Source organism: Gorilla gorilla, chromosome 13 (assembly GCF_029281585.2).
Source record: "Gorilla gorilla gorilla isolate KB3781 chromosome 13, NHGRI_mGorGor1-v2.1_pri, whole genome shotgun sequence".
NCBI lineage: Eukaryota > Metazoa > Chordata > Mammalia > Primates > Hominidae > Gorilla > Gorilla gorilla.
This window is the reverse complement of record NC_073237.2, coordinates 105,481,493-105,502,769: the sequence shown is the minus strand read 5'-3', so window position 1 is coordinate 105,502,769 and position 21,277 is coordinate 105,481,493. Positions and strand designations below refer to the sequence as shown.

The following is a 21,277-nucleotide window of genomic DNA, read 5'->3' as shown; positions in this document are numbered from 1 at the left end:
TTAGTCAGGCTGGTCTCAAACTCCTGACCTCAAGTGATCCACCCACCTTGGCCTCCCAAAGTGCTGGGATAACAGGCGTGAGTCACTGCGCCCAGCCTGTTCTGTGGTCTTTCTAGTCAATTAACAGTAAGGTCTTGGGAATCTTTTTGTATTACTATAATTTGGCATCCCTCATTGCTTTAATTGCTGCATAACGTTCCATAGTAAGGCCGTGCCCTTCAGAATCCTGTGGGCTTACGAGTCGCAGTTTACATGTATTTCCATTGGTTTTTCTAAGGGGAAAGAGCCCTGCCCAGGCGGAACTCTCCTATCTGAATAAAGCGAAGTGGCTGGAAATGTATGGGGTAGACATGCACGTTGTCAGGGTAAGAACTGTGTGCGTTTAAGTAATTTGGTTTTGCTGTTACTGAAAAATGTATGAACATTATGCAAACAAAATAACTTGTGGTGAGGAAACTGTTTTTGCATTTTGCATTCTGCTGTGTGACGACCTGTTAGAACCCTCTACCGATTGTCACTTCGTTTGTTTGTAGGGAAGAGATGGCTGTGAATATTCTCTTGGACTGACCCCGACAGGCATATTAATCTTTGAAGGAGCTAACAAAATAGGCTTATTCTTTTGGTAATTTAGTTTTGTCTAATATTAAAAATGTCTTTTCCTATTTTGTGGTGGAATTCTATGTGATGGATGATTATTGAGGGGTATCTGCAACACCCAGATTCATCCTCAGAGCACATGGTGCTGCTGTTGTGGGTCTGTGGCAGTTGCGCTGAAACTTCTGGATAATCACACTTGAATGAATGTTTTTTTTTTTTTTTTTTTTAGTCTAAGCTTTAAAAGTAGAAAGGAAACTGCTATTTGATGTGTAGATAGTTTTACTGCAGATTGTGCTTTTACAATGCTTTCTGTCTGACTAGGCCTAAAATTACCAAAATGGATTTTAAAAAGAGCAAATTGACACTCGTGGTGGTCGAGGATGATGATCAGGTAGGCCTGGCTCCCATTTCTTCCCCCTTGCTGTGAAAATCCTGTGTTGGGGTTGCAAATGCCCACTCGAGGCCCTTGTGCTTCCTCTTTAAGGGACGTGAGCAAGAGCACACGTTTGTGTTCCGGTTAGACAGTGCCAGGACCTGCAAACACCTTTGGAAGTGTGCAGTCGAGCACCACGCGTTCTTCCGACTGCGGACGCCAGGAAACAGCAAATCCAATAGATCCGACTTTATCAGGCTGGGCTCTCGCTTCAGATTCAGGTAGGAGCCATTTCTGCAACACGGATCACGTCTTCTGAAGGAGGGCAACTGTGATTTCTTTCTCGTATGCGAATAGAGTAGTGGATTTGAGTCCAGAAACTTAGGTTGTGTGTCCCATCCCCACTTTTCTTAAGGTGAGTCACTGAAGCTCTTTTGACCCCCACCTGGTCATTGATAAAATGGAATTAATAACAAAATTGTTAATAACTGACATTTAGTCAGAACGGTGCTGTTCAATACAGTAGCCACTAGCCACACGTGGCAATTTAAGTTAATGAATATGAAATAAATTTTACAATGTAATTCTTCAGTATCGCTAGTCATATTTCAAGCAGCCAAGAAGCCACATGTGGCTAGTGGCTACCATATTAGACAATATAGACACAGGACACAGGATCATTTTGGAAAGTTCTGTTGGCCAGCACTGTGCCAGAACTGTTCACACACCCTTAATAAGGTAGGTTGATTATCCCCATTTTACAGATAAGGAAACCAGGGCCAGAGGCATTACGCTTAAAGTCACACACAGCCAGTAAGTGGTAGAGCGGAGATTCAACCCCGTGAACTCTGGCTGTTAAATTTCTAACTGCTACTGTATTGCCTTTTGCATGCCAATGTCCAGAAATTTGGGGTGATTAAGAATGAGAGCAGATATCAACGTGTAACCCAAGGTAGGATGAGTAGATATTTGAATCTGAAAAGAGCCTGAAAACATCGAGAGCTTATTCTGATATATTTTTGCTTATCATCCTAAGACCATTTTTCTCAAAGTGTATGAAAACTTTCTTGGTGTTTGTTAAAAATGAGGACAACAACCTCATCTGAGACCTTTGCAGTCAGAATCTGTGGGTATGCATGTGTGTGTATGTGTAAGGCCTGGCAGTATGCATTTAAAATGTGCTCCCAGGGTTTTTGAGGCCTATTTACATTTGAGAATCTCAGTTACGATATCTGAAACTTCACATGGTTTCATAACCTCTACCCACACATGGCACATCCCTGAACTCTATTTAAATGCCAAAAGATTTGCTCATTTCAAATGTTTCTACTGTGTGAGGAAATAGCTATGAACTTCTGTTTAAAGAATTATTTTGTTTTAAATGCTCCAAGGGGTCGGGGGCGGGGTGGGGGGAAGACCAAGCTCTTTTTGAGAAACAATCAAATCTCAGGGTCCTGTGGAGGATGCAGAGGTTACCGGAGACACTCCACAGAATGCTGGTGTCTACTCGGAGTGGAGTGAGGCGGGAAGGACAGTCAGGGCAGTTGCCAAGGCAGGCTTTTCTCTCCTGGGGGGAAACTGCCCCAGGCCTAGTCCCAGACCATGTTCCTTTCTGCTCGTCTGGAAGTGTAAGAAGGAAGGGAGTTTGGAGGAGAAGAGGTTGCCCTTAGAGGCACACAGAGCAGGTGACAAATGGTGACTAAGAGCAACTGGAATGAAGCAGTTGAGGAGTACATCAGACGAAACCAGCAACCTCCTGGAATCTGCAGCCGGGTGTCACATTGGTTGAAACCCAAAAAGCCTTAGTGAAATCAGTAATGTTTGCCTTGGCATAGCAAAGAAAGCTGAGACCTAGTTAAGTGGGTATTGATAACAGTCTTCTAAAAGATGGGTTAAATGTCTATGCAGTGTGTTCTGTGAAAGGTTATTTTATGTGAAAATCAATGTTCTCTTAATGAGATGTATCAAACCTGCTTGGTTTGTGCAGCCAAGTGGCTGGTACCTAAATTGCAGGTTTTGCCCTTTGGTGGAAATATCTGCCCCTGGACTGTAGCCTGGACTTGGCAAAGGAGATTTTATTTCCAAATGGAAGGCTAAACTTTGTGTTTCTTTACCCAAGTGAGTTCAGGCTAAGTTGAAACGTACATTGGAGCTCTTGGAAATAAAAGTGCACTTTCAAAAACAGGTAATGTACTGAGATTCTGATATTGATAACACACAAGAAAATATTTACTTCCCAGTGGGCGGACAGAATATCAAGCTACACATGGCTCCAGGTTACGAAGAACCAGCACCTTTGAGAGGAAGCCTAGTAAACGTTATCCATCCCGGAGACATTCAACGTTCAAAGGTTGTGTGTTTTTCATTCTTTCTTGGAATTTTACATTATGCTTGAGTCATTTAAGCCCTCGAGGAGCTTGGTCAAGCAGCTTATGAAGAAAGTACCCGCAGTTCTCCAGTCTGGAGCTTTTGGAAAAATAATCCCAGTGGTGTTCTTTTAACGGGACCTGGCCACTTCTGCCATCCCTCTGTCATTAGTGTTTGCCGTGGATGTGTTCATTTATTTCTCCCCTTTCTCCGTATTTCTTTCCATGTGCTTCTTTGCTTCTTTTAGACCTGGGCTCAAGCCCCGGTACCTCAGGAATATCACAGGGAAACACCTTTCTTGCCTATAGGAGATACTGTATCTCCATCATCTTGCAATTTTAAGTGTGGACATCAAGCCCATGCTAACTGGAATTCTGACCACGTACAAGTACCTGAAGAACTTTTAGATATTCGGCTCAAGTCTCACAGTCTGTCCAGACTTTCCTCACCCTTAAATTTAGCCAGGCCCTAGAATGCCTGCCCCCTTCCCCTTTCCAAACCCCTTCAACCTTGTCTGTCAGTTACAGCTGGGGCCTCATACCTGAATGAGGCCCGGAACACAGTACAACTCAGTCAGTGAATGAGCAAGCCAGGCTCATTTCTGTTGGATCCCAGCCTCCAGATCCCATCTTGTAGCTCTTCTTTCTCTATACTAGGTTGCTCCCCGACTTAGGATGCCCAGTTTGTACTCAGTGTTTGCTCTTTTATGGCAGAGCCTCTGCACTCCCAGCCTCCTGGCCCCTTCTGTACATGATTTCCTTGTGGCCACTCCATGCATTTTTCTTGGCTCAGGACTTAGTGGGCCTCCATGTAGAGGGACTTGGTATCTCTACTTGTTCCCTTCTGGAATCTGTAACTTTGTGTTCCCCACCATTCTTTCCTTTGTGAACCGATGATGCAACAGCATGACTACCTGAAATTCTTAGTCGCTCCCAGCTGCTTTAGTGGAGGGAAAATGCCCACAGCACAGGAAATAGTCCTGCCCTTCAAGAGAGGCCAGGGGATGGGAGCGTGTCCAGAGAAGGGCGATGGGTTGATGAAGGGTGGCCACAGCGCCCGGGAGGAAGGGGCCAGAACGCTCTCTGTTCTGTTCCATGAGGAGGATTATGCTGGTGTGTGTAGTCCGCTGGTTCAGAGTTGTCCAGAAATAGCTCAGTGTAAGGAACAATTTTCCAAAGTTCAAAAGAGTTGTCTCAAGATAGCAGTGCGCTCCCAGCCCCTACAGGTGTATACAGCACAAAGGGAGGGACCCCCTGGTGTGGCTGTCACAGAGGGAAGTGGGCATCCTGTGGTTTGACCCCACCAGATGGCTTTAGAGATCTTCTGGGCCCCAGGGTCTGTGATTCTCTTCCCCCTCCCTCTTTTCTCTCCCTTATTTCACTGACTTTTTTCCAGCCAGAGTTCTAGCATCTTCTTTGTCAAGCTTTTAATGATTTTCCCTACCACATCTATCCTTTTAAAAACAAAATGGAGTGTAAGCGGCTAAGCTGTACCTCATTCCCAGGGCTCTGTCCATGCAGACCCTCACGGCAGCCCCGAGGCCCCTCAGTCCACACCCATGCTTATATTTCATCCCTGATCACTGTGTGCTGTTTTCCCTTTTACCCACTTCTCTGTATCTGCCTTTCTCTGTCTCTAGACAGGGAACTTCTTGAGAGCAGAGACTGTGTCTCTTTGTCCCTGCCTCCCAGAGCGCCCAGCCCTGGGAACCTGCTGAGTGGATGGTTGCTGAGTGAATCAGAGGGAGGGATAGTTTACTCTCCCTGAGGAAAGGAGAAGTAGCCACTGTGCAGTTCTGCCTGGGTTGGAGTTGGAACGGCTCTGCGATGGTAGAAGTCTCGCATGGCCATTATCTGTCATTGCATGGTGAAAGCGATAAAGTTCTCTAAGATGTCATAACTTTCTGTTTTTCCCTTATAGCAAGCAACCCAGTGATAGCAGCCCAGCTCTGGTGAGTGTCCTTGAGCTCTAGAGCACAGCTCTCCTCTCTAAGGATCGTATTTATTTGCAATGTTGACTTTTTCCTTACTACAGTGAAATCAGAAAGTGTGTCATCTGGTAATTTTTTTTCCCCTTTTTCTGCTGCCTGGCTATTCCATGCTCATGGCTTTCAATAAGTACACAATATAATGTTCCAAGACAGTTTGGTTTTTTTGGCAAACACGGCTGCTTTGTTTGAGTAGCTGTGTGCTTTGTTTATGATAACAGTGGGTGGGAAAGGTAGAGGCCTGTGCACAGCACACTGTGCTCATGGCGTGGCAGGCAGTGCGGGGAGAGGAAGGCCTTGCTCACGAGCAAAAGCTGGACGAGAGCAGATGCTAGATTTGCTCAGTGACATGCAGGTTTTACATCATAGAAGACATTAAACACCTTTACTGAAATTCCTGCAGGAAAATGAACTTATCACAAGAGTGAAAATTGCCAGCACAGGATTCAGCAAACATTTTCTGTAAAGGGCCACATAGTCCATGTTTGAGACTTTGCAGGCTCTGCTGTGTCTTTCACAGCTACTCAGCTCTGCTGTTGTAGCTAGAGAGCCGCTGTGGAAAATATGTAAATGAGCGAACGTGACTGCATTCCAATAAAACTTTACTTATGTATATCAGTGGACCAGATTTGGCCCAAGGGGTATAGTTTTTGCGGGCCTCTTCACTGGCACAGGTGTCCAGGGTCTTGCCTGTATAGTAGAATGATCTGGTGAGCATAATTATCTGAAACATCCTCCGCAGCCACACCCGAGGCGCATTGAATCAGTCTCTCAGGGTGGGACCCATATAGCTTGTTTTTAAAGCTGCCCAGGTGAGTCTGCCCGGCATATACCTCTCTTGCTCTCTCTGAAACAACTGCCTGTCTTATGTGAGTTTTGGCTTGTTGAGTAGACAAGCTGTCATGTGAGAGAACCACAGACTTGCATTGTTTGGACCTTTGGTCTGAACTGCAGCCGCTGGTAGGTAGGCCAGGTTCATTAGGCTCTCAGTCATCCCAGGCGCAGGTCTCAAGGCGGCTGAGAGGGTGGTCTTTGAGATGGGCACAGCTTGACTGTGCCATGCACTATCAGTCAGGACAGTTGGCAAAACGTGGCACGGGGTGGAGCGGGTTGCAGATACCCCGGTGAGTGAGGAGAGCCCTGGCTGAGGCATCAGGAACCCTCCCTCCAGGTACCAGCTGTGCTCTAACCCAGCTCTGGAGACTTAGGCCTTCCTACTTCTGGGCCTCCGTTTTCTTTTTTGCAAATCAGGAGGTTGGGCCAGATCAGTGTTTTTCCAAACTGTTTTACCCTCTGATTTTCACCCTCTAGAAGAAACCTGATGTCAAAGCCCAAAATACAGAACAGACAAATGTGGAGGTCCTCCGGATGAAGCCGAGTAGGGAGGGAGAGGCCAGTTCCTGCCTGCTCTTCTGCCACTCCTCCCACCCCGTAGCTCCAGGGCACCTTCAAGGAACCCAGGGTTCTAGAGAACACAGCTGGTCCCTCATATTACACAGCTGGAAACTCAACCTCGCATCTCTGATTCCAAATCCTACTTTCAGCGTCATTCTGCCTTTTGTCTCTGGGTTTTGTTCTCAGCATCTGATGAAGGGGCTTAGGGGTCCTGTTGAATTGCTCTGTGTCGCCCCCTGCCCCGGAGGGTGGGAGGAGGTTGCAGTATTCTGGATGGGTTAGTTGTAGGTCCCTAGATTCACCCCATTTCTAGGATCCTTCTGGCAGATAGTATGCCAAATGGTATCTGTACCTTTCTTAGCTTGTCGGGGAGTCTTACTTTTAATTCTCTGGGGCTTGTAAGTTACAGCCCCAATTTCTTTCCTTTGCTCTCTAAGGTAGTGATTGTTTTGCTTGTTTCTCCCTAATAAAATTACATTTTCCTCCCAGCATCTAGTGGAGATTATACACTGGGAACCAAAACAAACTAAAAAAAAAAAAAATTCTGCCCCCCCAAAAAAAAGCCCTGATAAATATACCCTTTAGGAACAAATGAGCTAATAACTGCTGTTCGCAGCTGTTCAATTGCTCTTCACAGCCTGTGGGATCCCGGGGTGAGTAGGATTGCTATGGGAGCTATGGATGAAATTGTGCTCTGGGCTCCAGAGGTACTACTAGAAAAATAGCACCTTGCGGAACGCTTAACTTACCTGATGAAGTCCAGCCAGAGGTGATCTGGCTCAGAGCCTAGCTCTGTGTACTGGTCCTCCCTGAAAACCAGAACACAGAGCCATTTAGACCCCAAGCAAGATTTATAACAATGATCTGTTTGCCTCTCAGTGTTGGAGAAGCCAGCAATAACACTTGATTTCAAGCACACCTCCTGGCAATAATGATTGCCTGCTCTGTCCATATATATATATACACACACACACACACACACACACACACACACACATATATACCACGCCCGGCCTATATATATATATTTAGCATTTAAGATCCCATCAGCCAAGCACAGTGGCTCATGCCTATAATCCCAGCACTTTGGGAGGTTGAGGCTGGAGGATTGCTTGAGCCCAGGAGTTCAGGACCAGCCCAGGCAACATGTGAGACCTCATCTCTTAAAACAAAAAGATTCCATCAAAATAGGATCATGATGAGGAGCCCTGAGCCTTTTCTCAGTCCCTCTAAGAGCCAAGTTGGTTTAGCAGAAAGAAGACAGGCTTTAGGATTCTGCAGATGTTGATTCTAGCCCTGGCTCCCACTGACCAGTCAGGCGACCCTGAGCAGGTTTCCCAACTCTCTATTAGGCAACTGTTCCTTTATCTGTAAAACGAGGTGGTCACATTTGTTGACCTCATAGCCTTGTCGTGTGGATTAAATAATAACAGATGTGAAGTTCCCAGTACAGAGTCTTGTCTGGAGAGAACATTCCAAAGTGGTGGCCAGATTATTGACAGTGGTTTTAATAGCAAGGGGACCCACATGTGGCTGCCACCACAGTACCCAGTGGGAGATGCTCAGGAGGGACTGGTGCCTCCCCCTGCCGTGGGAAGAGGCTCTGCGCATCACTGGAGCTTCTGGTGCTGGTGCTGTGAGGTCTCCCAGCAATGCCAGGGCAGGCCTGAAATGGGAATAAAATTACTTGGTTTGCCCAACTGAAACAGGACCTCCTTTTTGTCACCAAAATATGACATTGAGACTGCATTCTGGAATATTTCCTACTGTTTCTGTTTGTGAGCTCTAAAAGGACAAGTGAAAGCTGCTGTCTGTGGTTTTCCTTGTTATATGTTCATTTTAAACAGCCAATAACCAAAAAAAAGTCATTATGTGGAAGTTCCTATTAGAGTATGTAACACATAGGAATAGTTCATGATTGTTAAATAAATCATTAATAATGCCACTCTACAACCTAAGTTATTTTTCTTTTTTCTTTTTTTTTTTTTTAGCTCTAAAACAAATCCAGAAGTCCATAATTACCAGGTAAGATACTGCTTTTAAAGGTTTTCTTTAAAGAAGGAAAATTTTAAAAATAAAATTTAAAAAAAGGTTTTTGTAAAGTTTCTAAATTTTCCGTAATGAGCAGTCATCATGTTTGTAATCAGATTTTGAGAAAATAATAACAATATTTGTTTTTCTGAGAAAATGGTAAGAGAAGAGCCCTTTCCTTCTGACCCCTGCCACTTCTTGGCCGTCTGAACTGCCTGTTTTTCTTAACCTTGTCAACTGGCAAGCATCAGGGACATATGTTTAAGTTTCTGGGTGGCCACACACAGCCCCTTAGTGGCATTCAAGTGAGGCAGCTTTTGGTCAAAGTGTGTTTTAGGTCTAGGGAACATGAGTCCCTTGAGATGGGCTTCCAGGAAAGGATGTTTTGTTCAAATGTTTGGGAAATGTCACATCTTTCATTCCCCTTCTTGGATTTTACAGTGTCCATTGAGGTATGAAAGTACTGAGAAATCCTGCAAGAAAGACGTTTTATTTTTTTAAATTTATTGTTTCCCCAAATTATTCACGAATTGCTCCCCTCTCACACCCCTGATTAAAAAAAAAAAAAAAAAAACTAGTCTTGAGCTGGCATGGTGGTGTACATCTGTAGTGCCAGCTATTTGGGGGAGCTAAGGCGAGAGGATCACTTGAGCCCAGGAATTCAAGGCTGCAGTGAGCCATTATCATGAATACCACTGCACTTCAGCCCAGACGACACAGTGAGAACTCATCTATTTAAAAAGACAAACACTAGCCTCAGCCCCTTCATATCTTTTTAAAAAAACGCTAGCCTCAACTCCTACCATTTTTTGGTGGTGGTGAACTCATTAACACGAATAGATACATGGTTTCTAGAACCTGCTTTGTAAAGCACTGTGCTAGGCGATGTGCTAGGCCCATTGCCTGCAAGAAGCAGCACAGGTACGTTTCTATGGCTGGCGTCTTGCTGTTTCTCAGGACGGCCAACCAGGGCCTGTGCCACCTGCCAGCTCACCCATGCCTGGTAGCATGGAAGGTGTGGTTTACAGCTCAGCCTGGATCAAGCACATTCTTCCTAAGCCACTGTGGGTGGCTCTCTCTCTGGCCATTCACAGCCTTGTACCACCTGGTTCCAACTTCTCTATTTATTTCTCACCACTCCCATCACGCTCCATATGTTCAACTCACAGGGAATTGCATAATTGTTGCCCCATAATTTCTTCCCACCATTCTTTGCCCATGTTTGTCTGCCTGGAATTCCTTTGCTTCCTATCAGTATATTAAAGTATCTCTCAAAGACCAACTCAGAGTTGGCCACAGTGGCTCATGCGTGTAATCCCAGCACGTTGGGAAGCCAAGGCAAGAGGATTACTTGAGCCCAAGAATTCAAGACCAGTCTGGGCAACATAGTGAGACCCCATCTCTATTTTTAAATAATCCTGGGTTCAAGTGATTCTCTTGCCTCAGCCTCCCAAGCATCTGGGGTTATAGGTGTGTGCCACCACGCCCGGCTAATTTTTACATTTTTAGTGGAGACAAAGTTTCACCACGTTGGCCACGCTGGTCTCAAACTCCTGACCTCAAGTGATCCGCTCGCCTCAGCCTCCCAAAGTGCTGGGTTTACAGGTGTGAGCCACCGTGCCCGGCCCAGGGTTCTTGAATCTTCTTATTCACTGATTGTTTTTTGTTAAGGGGTTTTCAGGTATGAGTAACTGAAAAGTTGTAGAGACAGGTAATTGATAGGTGATCAGTGCTTGAAGGAGAGAAAAATTTTAGAAAAGCAAAGCAGCTGAGCACTGCCTGTGCCCTCTCCGCATAGCCCTGGGGTGTGTTCTCACTGTGCGTTTTCTGCTTAGAGTGAACATCGAGGCGATTGTTGAAATCAGATCTACTGAAACTCATCTAGGCATTGTTATCGCAACATTATTGGCAACCACGGGTCCTTTGGACCTTGCCAGTCTTAGAGGTCTTGTGTTCTATCAAGGGTTGGGAATAAATTGACCGGGAAGAGAACGTCCTGAGAAGTGGCCTGATTGGCATGTGAATACCGTGAAGGGTATTTGAGAGGATGGTGTTGCAGCATTTATCTTATTTCAAGCACTGCAAGGTCAGCCAGCTGCAAAGGATGGATCTCTGTGTTCTCAATGAGGACGCTGTTGGCATTTGGGGAGGGAGAGTTCTTCATTGTTTGGGACTGTCCCTGGAATTGCAGGATGATTAGCTTCCCTTTTCTCTGTTACTATGACAAGCAAACATGCACACATTCATTTCCCGTTGTCCTCCGAGGGATATGAGCGTACCAGTTGAGAACCAGTTGGGTTAACACTAAAATACTCCTTGACAGTTGAGAATGTGAATAAATTGCCAGAGGAGACCAAGGAGGTTTCCAAAATCTTTTTCCAGGTCTGTGGCTAAGGTTCCCACCTCTGTCTCTGATGAATCTGATTTGGTTGTGTTTAAAGCCAGAGGAAAACATAGAGGGTCCAGTTCTAGGTCAGCCTTTCCCTATTGTTGAACAGCCAATGAATGGAACCTCATTCTGGGCCTGTCTATGTGATCAAAACACCTGGAACAGTTAGACTCTGGGCAAATCATCTAAACTCTGTGGGTTTCTGTAGTCCCTAAAGGAGAAATATGCAGAGATTGCAGCAGGGAGATGCTAAAGCCCTGGTCAGCTCCCAGATTCTGCTACTGAGGTATTTTCTCCAGATTCCTTTTCCTGCAGCATGTCCTTCCGGGGGCTGCAGAGTCTGCTTGCTGACAGGCGTCTTTGAAGGAGAAAGGAAAGGCTGCTTGAATACAGAACAGGCAGGGAGGGCGTCTCAGGTCCATGAAAATGGAACGAACAGAACTGCTGAGATTCTCTGTGCCAGAGAGCAGGCCACTGCTTATTAAGCAAAGTATCCTGAGAAGGAGGGGAAGAAATAATTAAAAGAGTAACAGTGGCAAGACTGTAGTGACTTAAATGTCAGGAGGGCCTAATTTGCCCCTTAGGAGATTGAGCCTTGAGAAGCCCCGACTTCTGCTGATGTCTAGGACCACTGCCCTCTGCAGGCCAGAAGTGGAAAGGCAGGCTGCTACCTAGCCGGCTAGGGCTGCACCTCAGTCCGTTTGTGAGTACAGGGTCTGTGTTCTCTTTTTAAAATGGACAGCTTCCTTCAAAATTAGCGGGGTGTGGTGGCACATGCCTGTAATCCCAGCTGCCCAGGAGACTGAGGCAGGAGAATCGCTTGAACCCAGGAGGTGGAGGTTGCCAAGATACTGCCATTGCACTCCAGCCAGGGTGACAGAGTGAGACTCTGTCAAAAAAAAAAAAAAAGACAACCTTCAACCTCCTTCCTTCTCTTCTTTCTCTTTCTTCCTTCCCTTCCCTTCTTTTTCTTTCTTCTCTCCTTCCCTACCTGCCTTCCTTCCCTCCCTCCCTTCATCCCTTCTTCTCGAACTCTCTCCCTTCCTCCCTCCCGTTTTATCAGGATGATAAGCGCTCTGGATGGTTTTGTTTGTTTTGGTATTTTGTTTTGGATTGCATTTTAGAAGATTATTTTTATTGCATAAACCAGAGAGAAAGAAAAAACCTTCACCCACGGCCCTGCTGCTTCACTTAGCATCCCTGTCCAGTCCTTGTCTGTGTGCAGATGTAACTGTTCCACATGGTCATTGTCATTTTCAGCAATGACAAAAATTGTTTCTGAAGAGAGAAGTTGCCTCCCACTCTCCCCATCTCTCTGACACCTTCCGCCTCTTCCCTTAGGAAGATGAATACAGCTTGTCTCTCATACTCCGGACGACCCCCTTCAAGGCCGGTGTTGTCACCTTCTAAGGGCAGCTTCCCAGCCCCTTCACAGGGAGCCACCTCTGGAGAGGGCAAGAACCGGCGCTGGGTTCCAGCCCCCAGCCTTTGTCAGAGGGGGAAACGTGATCGTCCTGGGAAACATCCACCCCCTAGCCAGGGTCTACAGCCTTTCCATTCTTAGTCCCCCAGCCCCTCGGGTGGATGCCAGGAACAGACAAAGCGAATGAGGACCATTGAAATTAAAAGGTCATCAAATAATCAAGTTTGGTGTTTTATTTCTAGCCTCAGTATCATCCTAATATCCATCCCAGCCAGCCCCGGTGGCATCCTCACTCTCCAAATGTCAGGTAAGTGCTGGTGCTTCCAGAGCTGCACCTTCGAAAGCTTTCCTTTCTCTAGAAAAGTTCAGATTCTGCTTAGTTAGGAGTAGAAAGTCTGCATCAGAAATAACCCTTAAGGGATGCATTGTCATGGCCGAGATGAATAAATTTTCAAAGCAAAGGTAGCCAGTGATGTGTGTGGATGTATCAAAGGTATGCTTTGTGAAATAAAAAATGAATTGATTTTTTAAAATCATTCTGATCTCATATATTCTTGGTTTTTAGTTTTGTGTTCAAGATGTTACTGAAAATTTCTAAGTAACATTTTTCTGTCCTGAGAATTTGTTTACTTCAAATGTGATGAAAGCTTGGGGATTTTGTTGTCATGGGTTTTTTTTTTTTTTTTTTTTAAGGATTTTTTTTTTTTTTTTTTTTTTGCGGGGGTGGGCTGGGGGAATGAGTTTGCTTTTTGTGGCAATAGATATTTTTTCCCTAAACTGAGGGGTCAATAAACTTTTTCTGTAAAGGATCAGACAGTCAATGTCTTCTGCTTTGTGGTCGCTGTCACAACTCCTTAACTCTGCCATTGTACTTTGAAAACAGCCCTAGACAATCCATAAATGAGAGGCTATGGCTGTGCTTCAATGAAACTGATTTAGAAAAACAGTGGGATTGGGCCGAGGGCTGCCATTTACCAACCTTGGCCCCAACCTACCATAATCCTTTCTAAGCCAACTGGCATCTGCTGGACTGTGTTTATAGTTAGGCTTGACAGGTTTTTTTTTTGTTTTTTTTTTGTTTTTTTTTTTAAGGCTAGCTTTGTGAAAGCAAATGTTCCTTTTAAGATTTGAATTTTAGATCAGTCTTAATTGGTGTTTATGTGTGAAGCTATTTCAGAAACATAGTTGGCAAGTTCAGTTTGCATAAAGGTGAGGTTGCTAGCCTTTCTCTGAGAAAGTATGGAGAATAAAATGCTGGAAATAAACCCACTTAGAGCAAGGCCAAAAAAAAGTTTGTTGGGGAATTTTGTAACCCCAAAGCGTGATTGTTTATAAACACTTGGTAGTCACTTAACTTTTTAAAGCAGATTAGGTTAGTGGAGTAATAATTCTAAATCTTGCTGTGTTTCAAAGGTGCTTTATTCTTCAGACATAAGAAACAGAAGAGATTTCTAGAAACGCTATTTTAATTAACATTGTTTTTACAAAAGTTTGTGCTTATCATTGCCTGTTTTATCATGTTAGTTTCCTTCTGAGGTATGGCCTAGCAGCAGGCCTTCTGAGGAAAGCCGTAAACAGTGCCTCTCTGGGGTGGGCCTGCTGTTGGCAGCTTTAGTGTCATCTGGAAGCTTGTTAATGCAAATTCTCAGCCCCACCCCAGACCTACTGGATCAGAATCTATGGGGTGGGGCCCAACATTTTGTGTATTTTCAAGCTCTACAAAGATACCCCATGAAAACAGAGTTTGTTAGTCCAACACTTTTGGCAAATGCTGCCTGAGGCATTCAAGGTGCACGCTGGCATGCCTCCAAGCAGCCCTGTAGTAATGGAACATTTTCCACCTTCACTTAGCTTTCTCCAGACGGACTTGACCCATGAGACACCCTTTGAGAAATGATGACTTGACCATAGACAGACCCTTGCTCTGCTTGGAAGTTCATAGGTGATCTGCATCTGAATTTTTAAAATTCTCACATAGGAAATCCATTCATTTCCATTCATAGCCATCCCCATTCACATGGCTCATGGTTCCCCCTGCCCCATTTCCTTTGTGCTTGTGTTGTTTCACTTACATTTCTGCATTTTCTTCCATTCTCCCACTAACCATTCGCTCTGCAAACAAAACAGGCCATCCTTTCAGGATGACAGGTCGCATTGGAAAGCATCGGCCAGTGGAGATGACAGCCATTTTGATTATGTCCACGACCAGAACCAGAAGAACTTAGGAGGGATGCAAAGTATGATGTATCGAGATAAACTCATGACTGCACTTTGAGAGACTGAAGCATCTCTCTTCCATTCACCTTCATAGTTTCATTGCATTCCATGAAAAGTGTCTTGGCCTCAGATGGATGGATGTGTTTGGACGAGTGTCTTTAAGGAGTAGTCCTGAAAGGTGTTTTTGGTGTCCATGTAAATATTTGAAGATAAAACCACTATAGCTTGTCATAATTTACTGTTGACTGCATTCTCATTAAAATGAAGGTAGTTAAAGGCTCAGGAATCATATTGATGTTCTGATTTTAAAATTGGAGTCAAAGTCTATGTTTATCATGTTACTATGTACCTGATGTTCTTTGTTATTTAATTAATGGGAGCAAATAAAACCAGAAGAGCTTGGGAAGATTGCTCAGCATATATTCCTGTCATAGAAGTTGAGATTGCTAGGGTCCAGTTTCCCTAGTGTGGCCTGGACGAGTCATTTCCCCTTCATTGACCTCATTTTCCCCATCTGAAAAGAGAGGGTTGGACTAAGTGATCTCCAAGGTCCTTTCCAACTCTAAAATTCTGCAATTTGTTAACATTTCATTTTGTTTAGGTTGAGGACATACATTCAAACTAATTTTATCACAAGGAAAACTGCAATACCCACTTCCTTGACAGAGTTATTCCTTTCAGAAGCTAAATAAAGTATATAACTTATTAGATGTTATATAGATACAGGGGGACTTTGAATTTCACATCTTAAAGCAGTTGAGCTACTTTGAATTTAAGCAGTCGTACTAATCTTAAATTGCATAGCATTTGTTTTGATCGAATTTGCTGCTCAAGTATGGGAATAATTTTTAATGTCTTAATGATTGGTGCTGCTAACTTGCGTGATTTCAGAAGACATAATTGTGAATACACACTGTCAGAATTGGGGGATTGGTTTTTACCCTAGACTTCACTCTTAAAAAGCAACGTGCAATCAAGATAATTTATGGCTCAAATGAAAGCATATAAGGTTTTCTTGAAGTTGTGCCAAAGCATTCTGTAGAGTAGGATGAGATGGTTGTTGCCCTAGTCTGTTGGTAGAACCAGAAATCAATATGTTGTCTTTTAGGTTAAAGCTTGTACCAAAATATTTATTTCCCCCATTTCAAGCCCTGAGTCAAACATTTTTTTCTCTTAATAATAGACCTGAAATGTTTTATTAGTATTTCTGTGAAATCAGTTGATTCTTGTGCCATTTTTGTATATGTAATTGTAATTTTGCCCATGTTAGGCCGTCTAAAAAATGTTTGACATCCTTTGAGATACTTTGTTACTAAAATCTGATCTTTTTTGGCTACTGCAAAAATCTATTCAGCAAGAAGGTATCAGCTGCATACCTTGCACAGTGGAGCTGACTACCTATAAACTCTCCCTAAGGCATTTGTTTACAGGTGTATTCCATTTTAGCAGACGTTCTGATGCTCAGTGTATGTGCTACATACAAATAAATGTGTTCTGAATCTTTTCATCTTATTGATAGCATTTTTACAAATGTGTTTCCAAGGAATAAAGATTATTCTTGCTTTTTTTTTGACTCCATCTTCATTTTTTTTAAATTGATTCTTGTTGCTATGCAGAAGTCTCATTTGTGAATGACCTTGGTAACAGAACAGTTGGCTTTGGGAAGTCTGAAGGTGAGCATTCAGTTAGGTGGGTGGAGCAAGATCATACTAGAATGAGGCTGCTCTTGGCAAGAGTGGATCTTATAGGCACAGCAGCTGATGCCTTTCTTCATCTGGGGCAACTCTGGTGAAGGTTGTCCTGCCTGTCACAGGTGCTGAGTAGAGAGAAGTGGTGGCAGTGGGATTTCCTCAGTAATAGTCCTGTAAAGGTGGGTGTTTGTCCTGGCTACTTGTGCTCTTCCTGGCAGGAAGGCATCCAAACCCTTATCTGTGGGCTCCTGGAAATTGTGTATGCCATATAATACCCTCTAATAAATACCTCTCTGCTTAAAGTAACTTGAGTGGTTTCAGTTGTCTGCAACCAAGAAGCCTCACCAGTATGCATACTTATGACATCCTGATTGTTAAATGAAGTGTACACTTTTCATTCCTTAACTCAGTGGACCTTTCTCTACAGCAGTTGACCAGTTCAGTCTTAACAGCCTCCTTTTCTGCCATCCTATTACCTGTTGGTGTTTTCTAAAGGTCTTTCTTCGGCTCACTGCTCTTTTCACCACAGTCTACCCAAGTCTTCTCATTCTGTCATGATTTTATTATGCTGTTGACTCTGAAACCATCCTCTGTAGCCCAGACTGTCCTGTGAACTTTTGGACTGACATTTCAACTTGGGTATCCTGTGTACACGTCAAACTCCACCTATCAAAAATCAAATCGATCATCTTTTACCCTCCTCCCACAAAACTTTTCTTCTGCCTGAATTCCCTCTTTTACCCGCAGTTCCCTCTTTTACCCGCAGTAAGAACGTATACATCATCTACAACTCTTCTCCCTGTTGCCACCCATATCCAAACAGTACGTAGGTCTGTTCACCTCTGCCTTGGTATTCATACTTGGGCTTTCCTCTGTCTTCTTACTGGCATGGATCCCATAGGAGCATCTTTCCTCTGGCTCAGAGGTGCCCTTCCTGATCTCCCTGACTCCAGTTGCTCCTGACAAGCTCATGCTCCTCCCAGTCACTAGAGTGATCTTTCTAAAACACAGTCGGCCTGTGCCATTGCAGTGCTTGCCATTACCCTGAGGATGAAGTCCAAGGGCCTCTCAGTGGAATTCCCCACTCCATGTCTCCATCCTCATGCTCTAGCATATATCCTCCATTTCTCACCCTACTGTTGAAAATCCTTCAATGCCAAGTTGCTTGTGGTTCCTGGCATGTGCCACACCCTGCTGTTACTCACATCTGTGCCTTTGCAAATACTGTTCTTTCTGCCTAGAATTCTGTCACTCCCATCCCTTCCCCTAACTCCTGCTCAATGTCTGCCTCTGCCCAGACATCTTCTCCCAGGGACTCTTGACGGCCCCACCTCTGCAAATTGGGTTAATTTCTGTGTTCCAGTAATAACCCCCTCCCTTTCTACCCCCATCTATAGCAACATTGCACTTACAGCTTTGTATTAAAATGGGCTCTTTTGTTTATCTCATCCTGAAACCTGTACACTGCATCAATCTGAGCTTCGTGTCTTACTTGCCTTTGTTCCCCAGCACCTGACAGATAGCAGGTGCTCAATGAATGTCTGCTCAGCAAATGGATTATTCCACATTAATTTGAAAGGAGATGTCTAACCAGATAACAGGCAATAATACATCATCTCTGGGCTGGTCTGAAGGTATCTGAACAACCTTATCCAGTATGGGGGCATCATACTGTGAATAGGACACTGACCACCATGTGACTTCTAGATTCAGTTTCATCATCTGAATATTACCCAGTGTGTCAACTGTGTTCTCGTTTGAGGCATTGGTATCATGCTGTACAGGGCAGAAGAAAGTCCAGCCACGTGACATTGGAAACCCCGGTAGGTAGACATTGATCTGCACTAATATATAGGGGCCAGTCATCTAATGCTAGGCTTTGCATGTGTCACTTCACTTCCTGACCACTCTGTGAGATGGGTAGTATCCTGTTTTTCATAGATAGGGAAGCTCAGGCTTAGAGTTTAACCAAGCAGCCTGTATTCCAGAGCCTATGGTCTCAACCACAGTGCTCTCTTGCCTCTCACCCTTCATCCCACCATTTGCACATCTCCATGAGACTGCTAGATGACGTTGAACAGTTCACTCCACTGAAATCTAATTGCTAACCAGAGAGCCATCCACTCCCTCCAGCCATCTAGTAACCCCTGTCCATCTGCATTACCACCACACCAGTAGGTAGCTAACTGTCCATACAGCCCCCACCAGTGTGGCCTGGTAACCATGTTCCTTCCACCATCACCACTACCAGTCATAACTGTCCATACCTCCCACTCACACACACCAGGGCTGGTAACCTTGTTCATCTCCATCACCTGTGATCTAATAACGCTGTTTACTGCCTTCTCCCCAAACACACCCCCTCCAGTGGTCTAGTAACCCTCTCCACACCTTACCACCCCTCCCCCAGTCTAAAAATCCTGTCCGCACAGGCATCATTCAGCAGTAGTCCCATTTTCAAAGAAGCAGAGATTGGACATTATTCTTAATGAACCACTGCTTATTTGAGACGGTCCACTCTATGGCTTCCTTCCAAAGAGTTCACAAATGAACAATGTCTTCTGGAATATTACTTGACAGTAAAACCACACTCACTATTCCATAACTAATGGAATTAACTTTTACATTTTGGAACTCGGGTATGTACTGGTTTGTCATCTATTCATGTTTCTGTGGTCCCTCAGAACATCCAACAGTGTATTGACAGTTGTCATTTGATTGATGTAATTCATGCCAGAAGTCTCTCAATCCTGCCAGGTAATTAATTACCTTGGTCTTCAAAACCCTTTTGCCTATTTCATTTATTGGTCTACCATTTCTATTGAAGATGGTTCTCCTTAACCACAAAGATGGAGGAATAAGGACAGTGTGGGAATTCCTCTCAGTCCTTCTTGCCTGTTAATATTGCACCATCCTTCCAGGTCAGTGACTCCAGCCTCCTGGGTCCCGCTCTGAACACAAGTAATGACAGAGTCTTTTTGTTGCCCTTGACTTTACAGCTTTTAACTAGTCCTTTAAAATCTGAGCTCATTAAAGAACTCCCTGAACAGCCATATTGATCCCTTCGGATCAGTATTTCCCAAACTTAAGAGTTCTAAATCAATTCCCTGGCTGACCAAGTCTTCCAAACGTACCAGGAAAATACCCTACATTGGTCTAGGATGATTTGCTTCCACTCTCTCGCTACAGGAGGCAGTGGACAGATGCAGAGGCGAAGCATAAGGGGGCGGAGAGAAAAAGCAAGTCACTGTTAAAGGTCCCTTGCACATGAGAAATGGCACATTGTAAGAAACCCTGGGGATATCAAAAAGACAAACATGTAAAATGGACATTCAGCTAAGCCTTAGCAAAAGAAATCCTCAATAGTTCTGCAAATAGGCCCACTTCTGCCAAAATTAGTGAGCTAAAGAATGGCTTGGACAACTTACTAAAAATGTGGATTGTGGCATTCTAAATGGTCAGTGGTAAGACCCAAGATCCTGCATTTTAACAGCCCAGGACAGCCTGAGGTGGGCAGTCCAGGTTTGCTTTTCATTTTGGGAAAGCAAAGCTACTTATCTGCTTGTGTTCATCGTTATTTTAATGCCTCAATTTTAACTCTCAGTAGAGGTCAACTCTTTTTTTTTTTTTAATAGGAATAATGTTAAGTCAATGGATGGACACATCATAATAAGTAACTAGATCTGTCTGCTCAGCAAAGCTATGCACTTCCTTAGGCCCAAGGTGAAGCAGAAAAATGTGAGCATTCTAGTGGTTCTTTATATGGCTTTAATTTCATCATTAACCGGCCCCCTGCAATCTATCAAACCAAGTCTGTGTTCTGCCCTCCCTTCCCACTTCAGAAGCAAGGGACTAGTGAATTCCAGCTGTTGGAGAAGGACAGGGCGTGTGTATACACCAGTCTAAGCACCTGGGCTAAGACTGGAGCCCATGACTGGGAAACAGATGGAAGTTTGCAGAAGTAAAATGGCAAGACATTGCCAGCCAGATGAGAGAAGGATTAAAGGGTCCACAGTGTGGTGGTCTGGTTTTGTCAAGGGACAAGAGCCCCATAGTTCTCTGATTAGGTGAAGTGTGAAAGCTTTGGAATCTCACACGATTTGAATCCCAGCTTTGCCACTTACTAGCCATGGGACCTTTGGCCAATTTCTTCTGGACACCTCATTTTCCTCATCCCCAGATGGAATTTACCAGTATCTCACTGATAAGAGAATTATCAATAAATGGCATTATATACAAAAGATGTTTTGCGCAGTGTTTGATGCTAGATGGTAAGAATTTTTAGTGGTTCGTAAGGTTGTAGCTGTCCATGTGGACAGAAACAGGCCAAAGAGATTCAAAATAGCTCAAGGCCGGGCGTGGTGAATCATACCTGTAATCCCAGCACTTTGGGAGGCCAAGGCAGGTGGATCATTCAAGGTCAGGAGTTCGTGACCAGCCTGGCCGACATGATGAAACCCCGTCTCCACTAAAAATGCAAAAACTAGCCAGGCGTGGTGGTGTGTGCCTGTGTAGTCCCAGCTACTTGGGAGACTGAGGCAGAAGAATGGCTTGAAACAGGGAGACAGAGGTTGCAGTGAGCCAAGATCACGCCATTGCACTCCAGCCTGGGTGACAGTGTGAGACTCTATCTTAAAAAAAAAAAAAAAAAAAAAAGTCTAGCTGAAGAAATGGTATTTCTAATAGATTGATGGCTTGAGATGTATATTCTAAGTTTAGAAAGGGAAAGGGGTGTTTGGTTCCAAAGGACAGATCAGATGTAAGAGCATTAACACATATATAAAGACATGTCTCTTTGAAACTAACA

At 44.2% G+C, this 21,277-nt stretch overlaps 1 protein-coding gene across 5 annotated transcripts in view; it reads left to right on the top strand.

Moving 5' to 3' along the window:
* Window positions 1–21,277, top strand: part of EPB41L4B (erythrocyte membrane protein band 4.1 like 4B) — a 149,146-nt gene that overhangs the window by 63,915 nt on the left and 63,954 nt on the right. For 4 of the 5 annotated variants that reach the window (XM_031014791.3, XM_031014792.3, XM_055351791.2 and 1 more), the window contains exons 8-15: window positions 278–365; window positions 534–622; window positions 919–988; window positions 1,082–1,251; window positions 3,211–3,320; window positions 5,258–5,288; window positions 8,711–8,744; window positions 12,805–12,869. In XM_031014791.3, the coding sequence (XP_030870651.2) occupies window positions 278–365; window positions 534–622; window positions 919–988; window positions 1,082–1,251; window positions 3,211–3,320; window positions 5,258–5,288; window positions 8,711–8,744; window positions 12,805–12,869 (657 nt within the window). Of the gene's footprint in view, window positions 1–277; window positions 366–533; window positions 623–918; window positions 989–1,081; window positions 1,252–3,210; window positions 3,321–5,257; window positions 5,289–8,710; window positions 8,745–12,804; window positions 12,870–14,689; window positions 16,347–21,277 lie in introns of those variants that run through there. The other variant, XM_031014795.3, reaches the window with a different exon arrangement.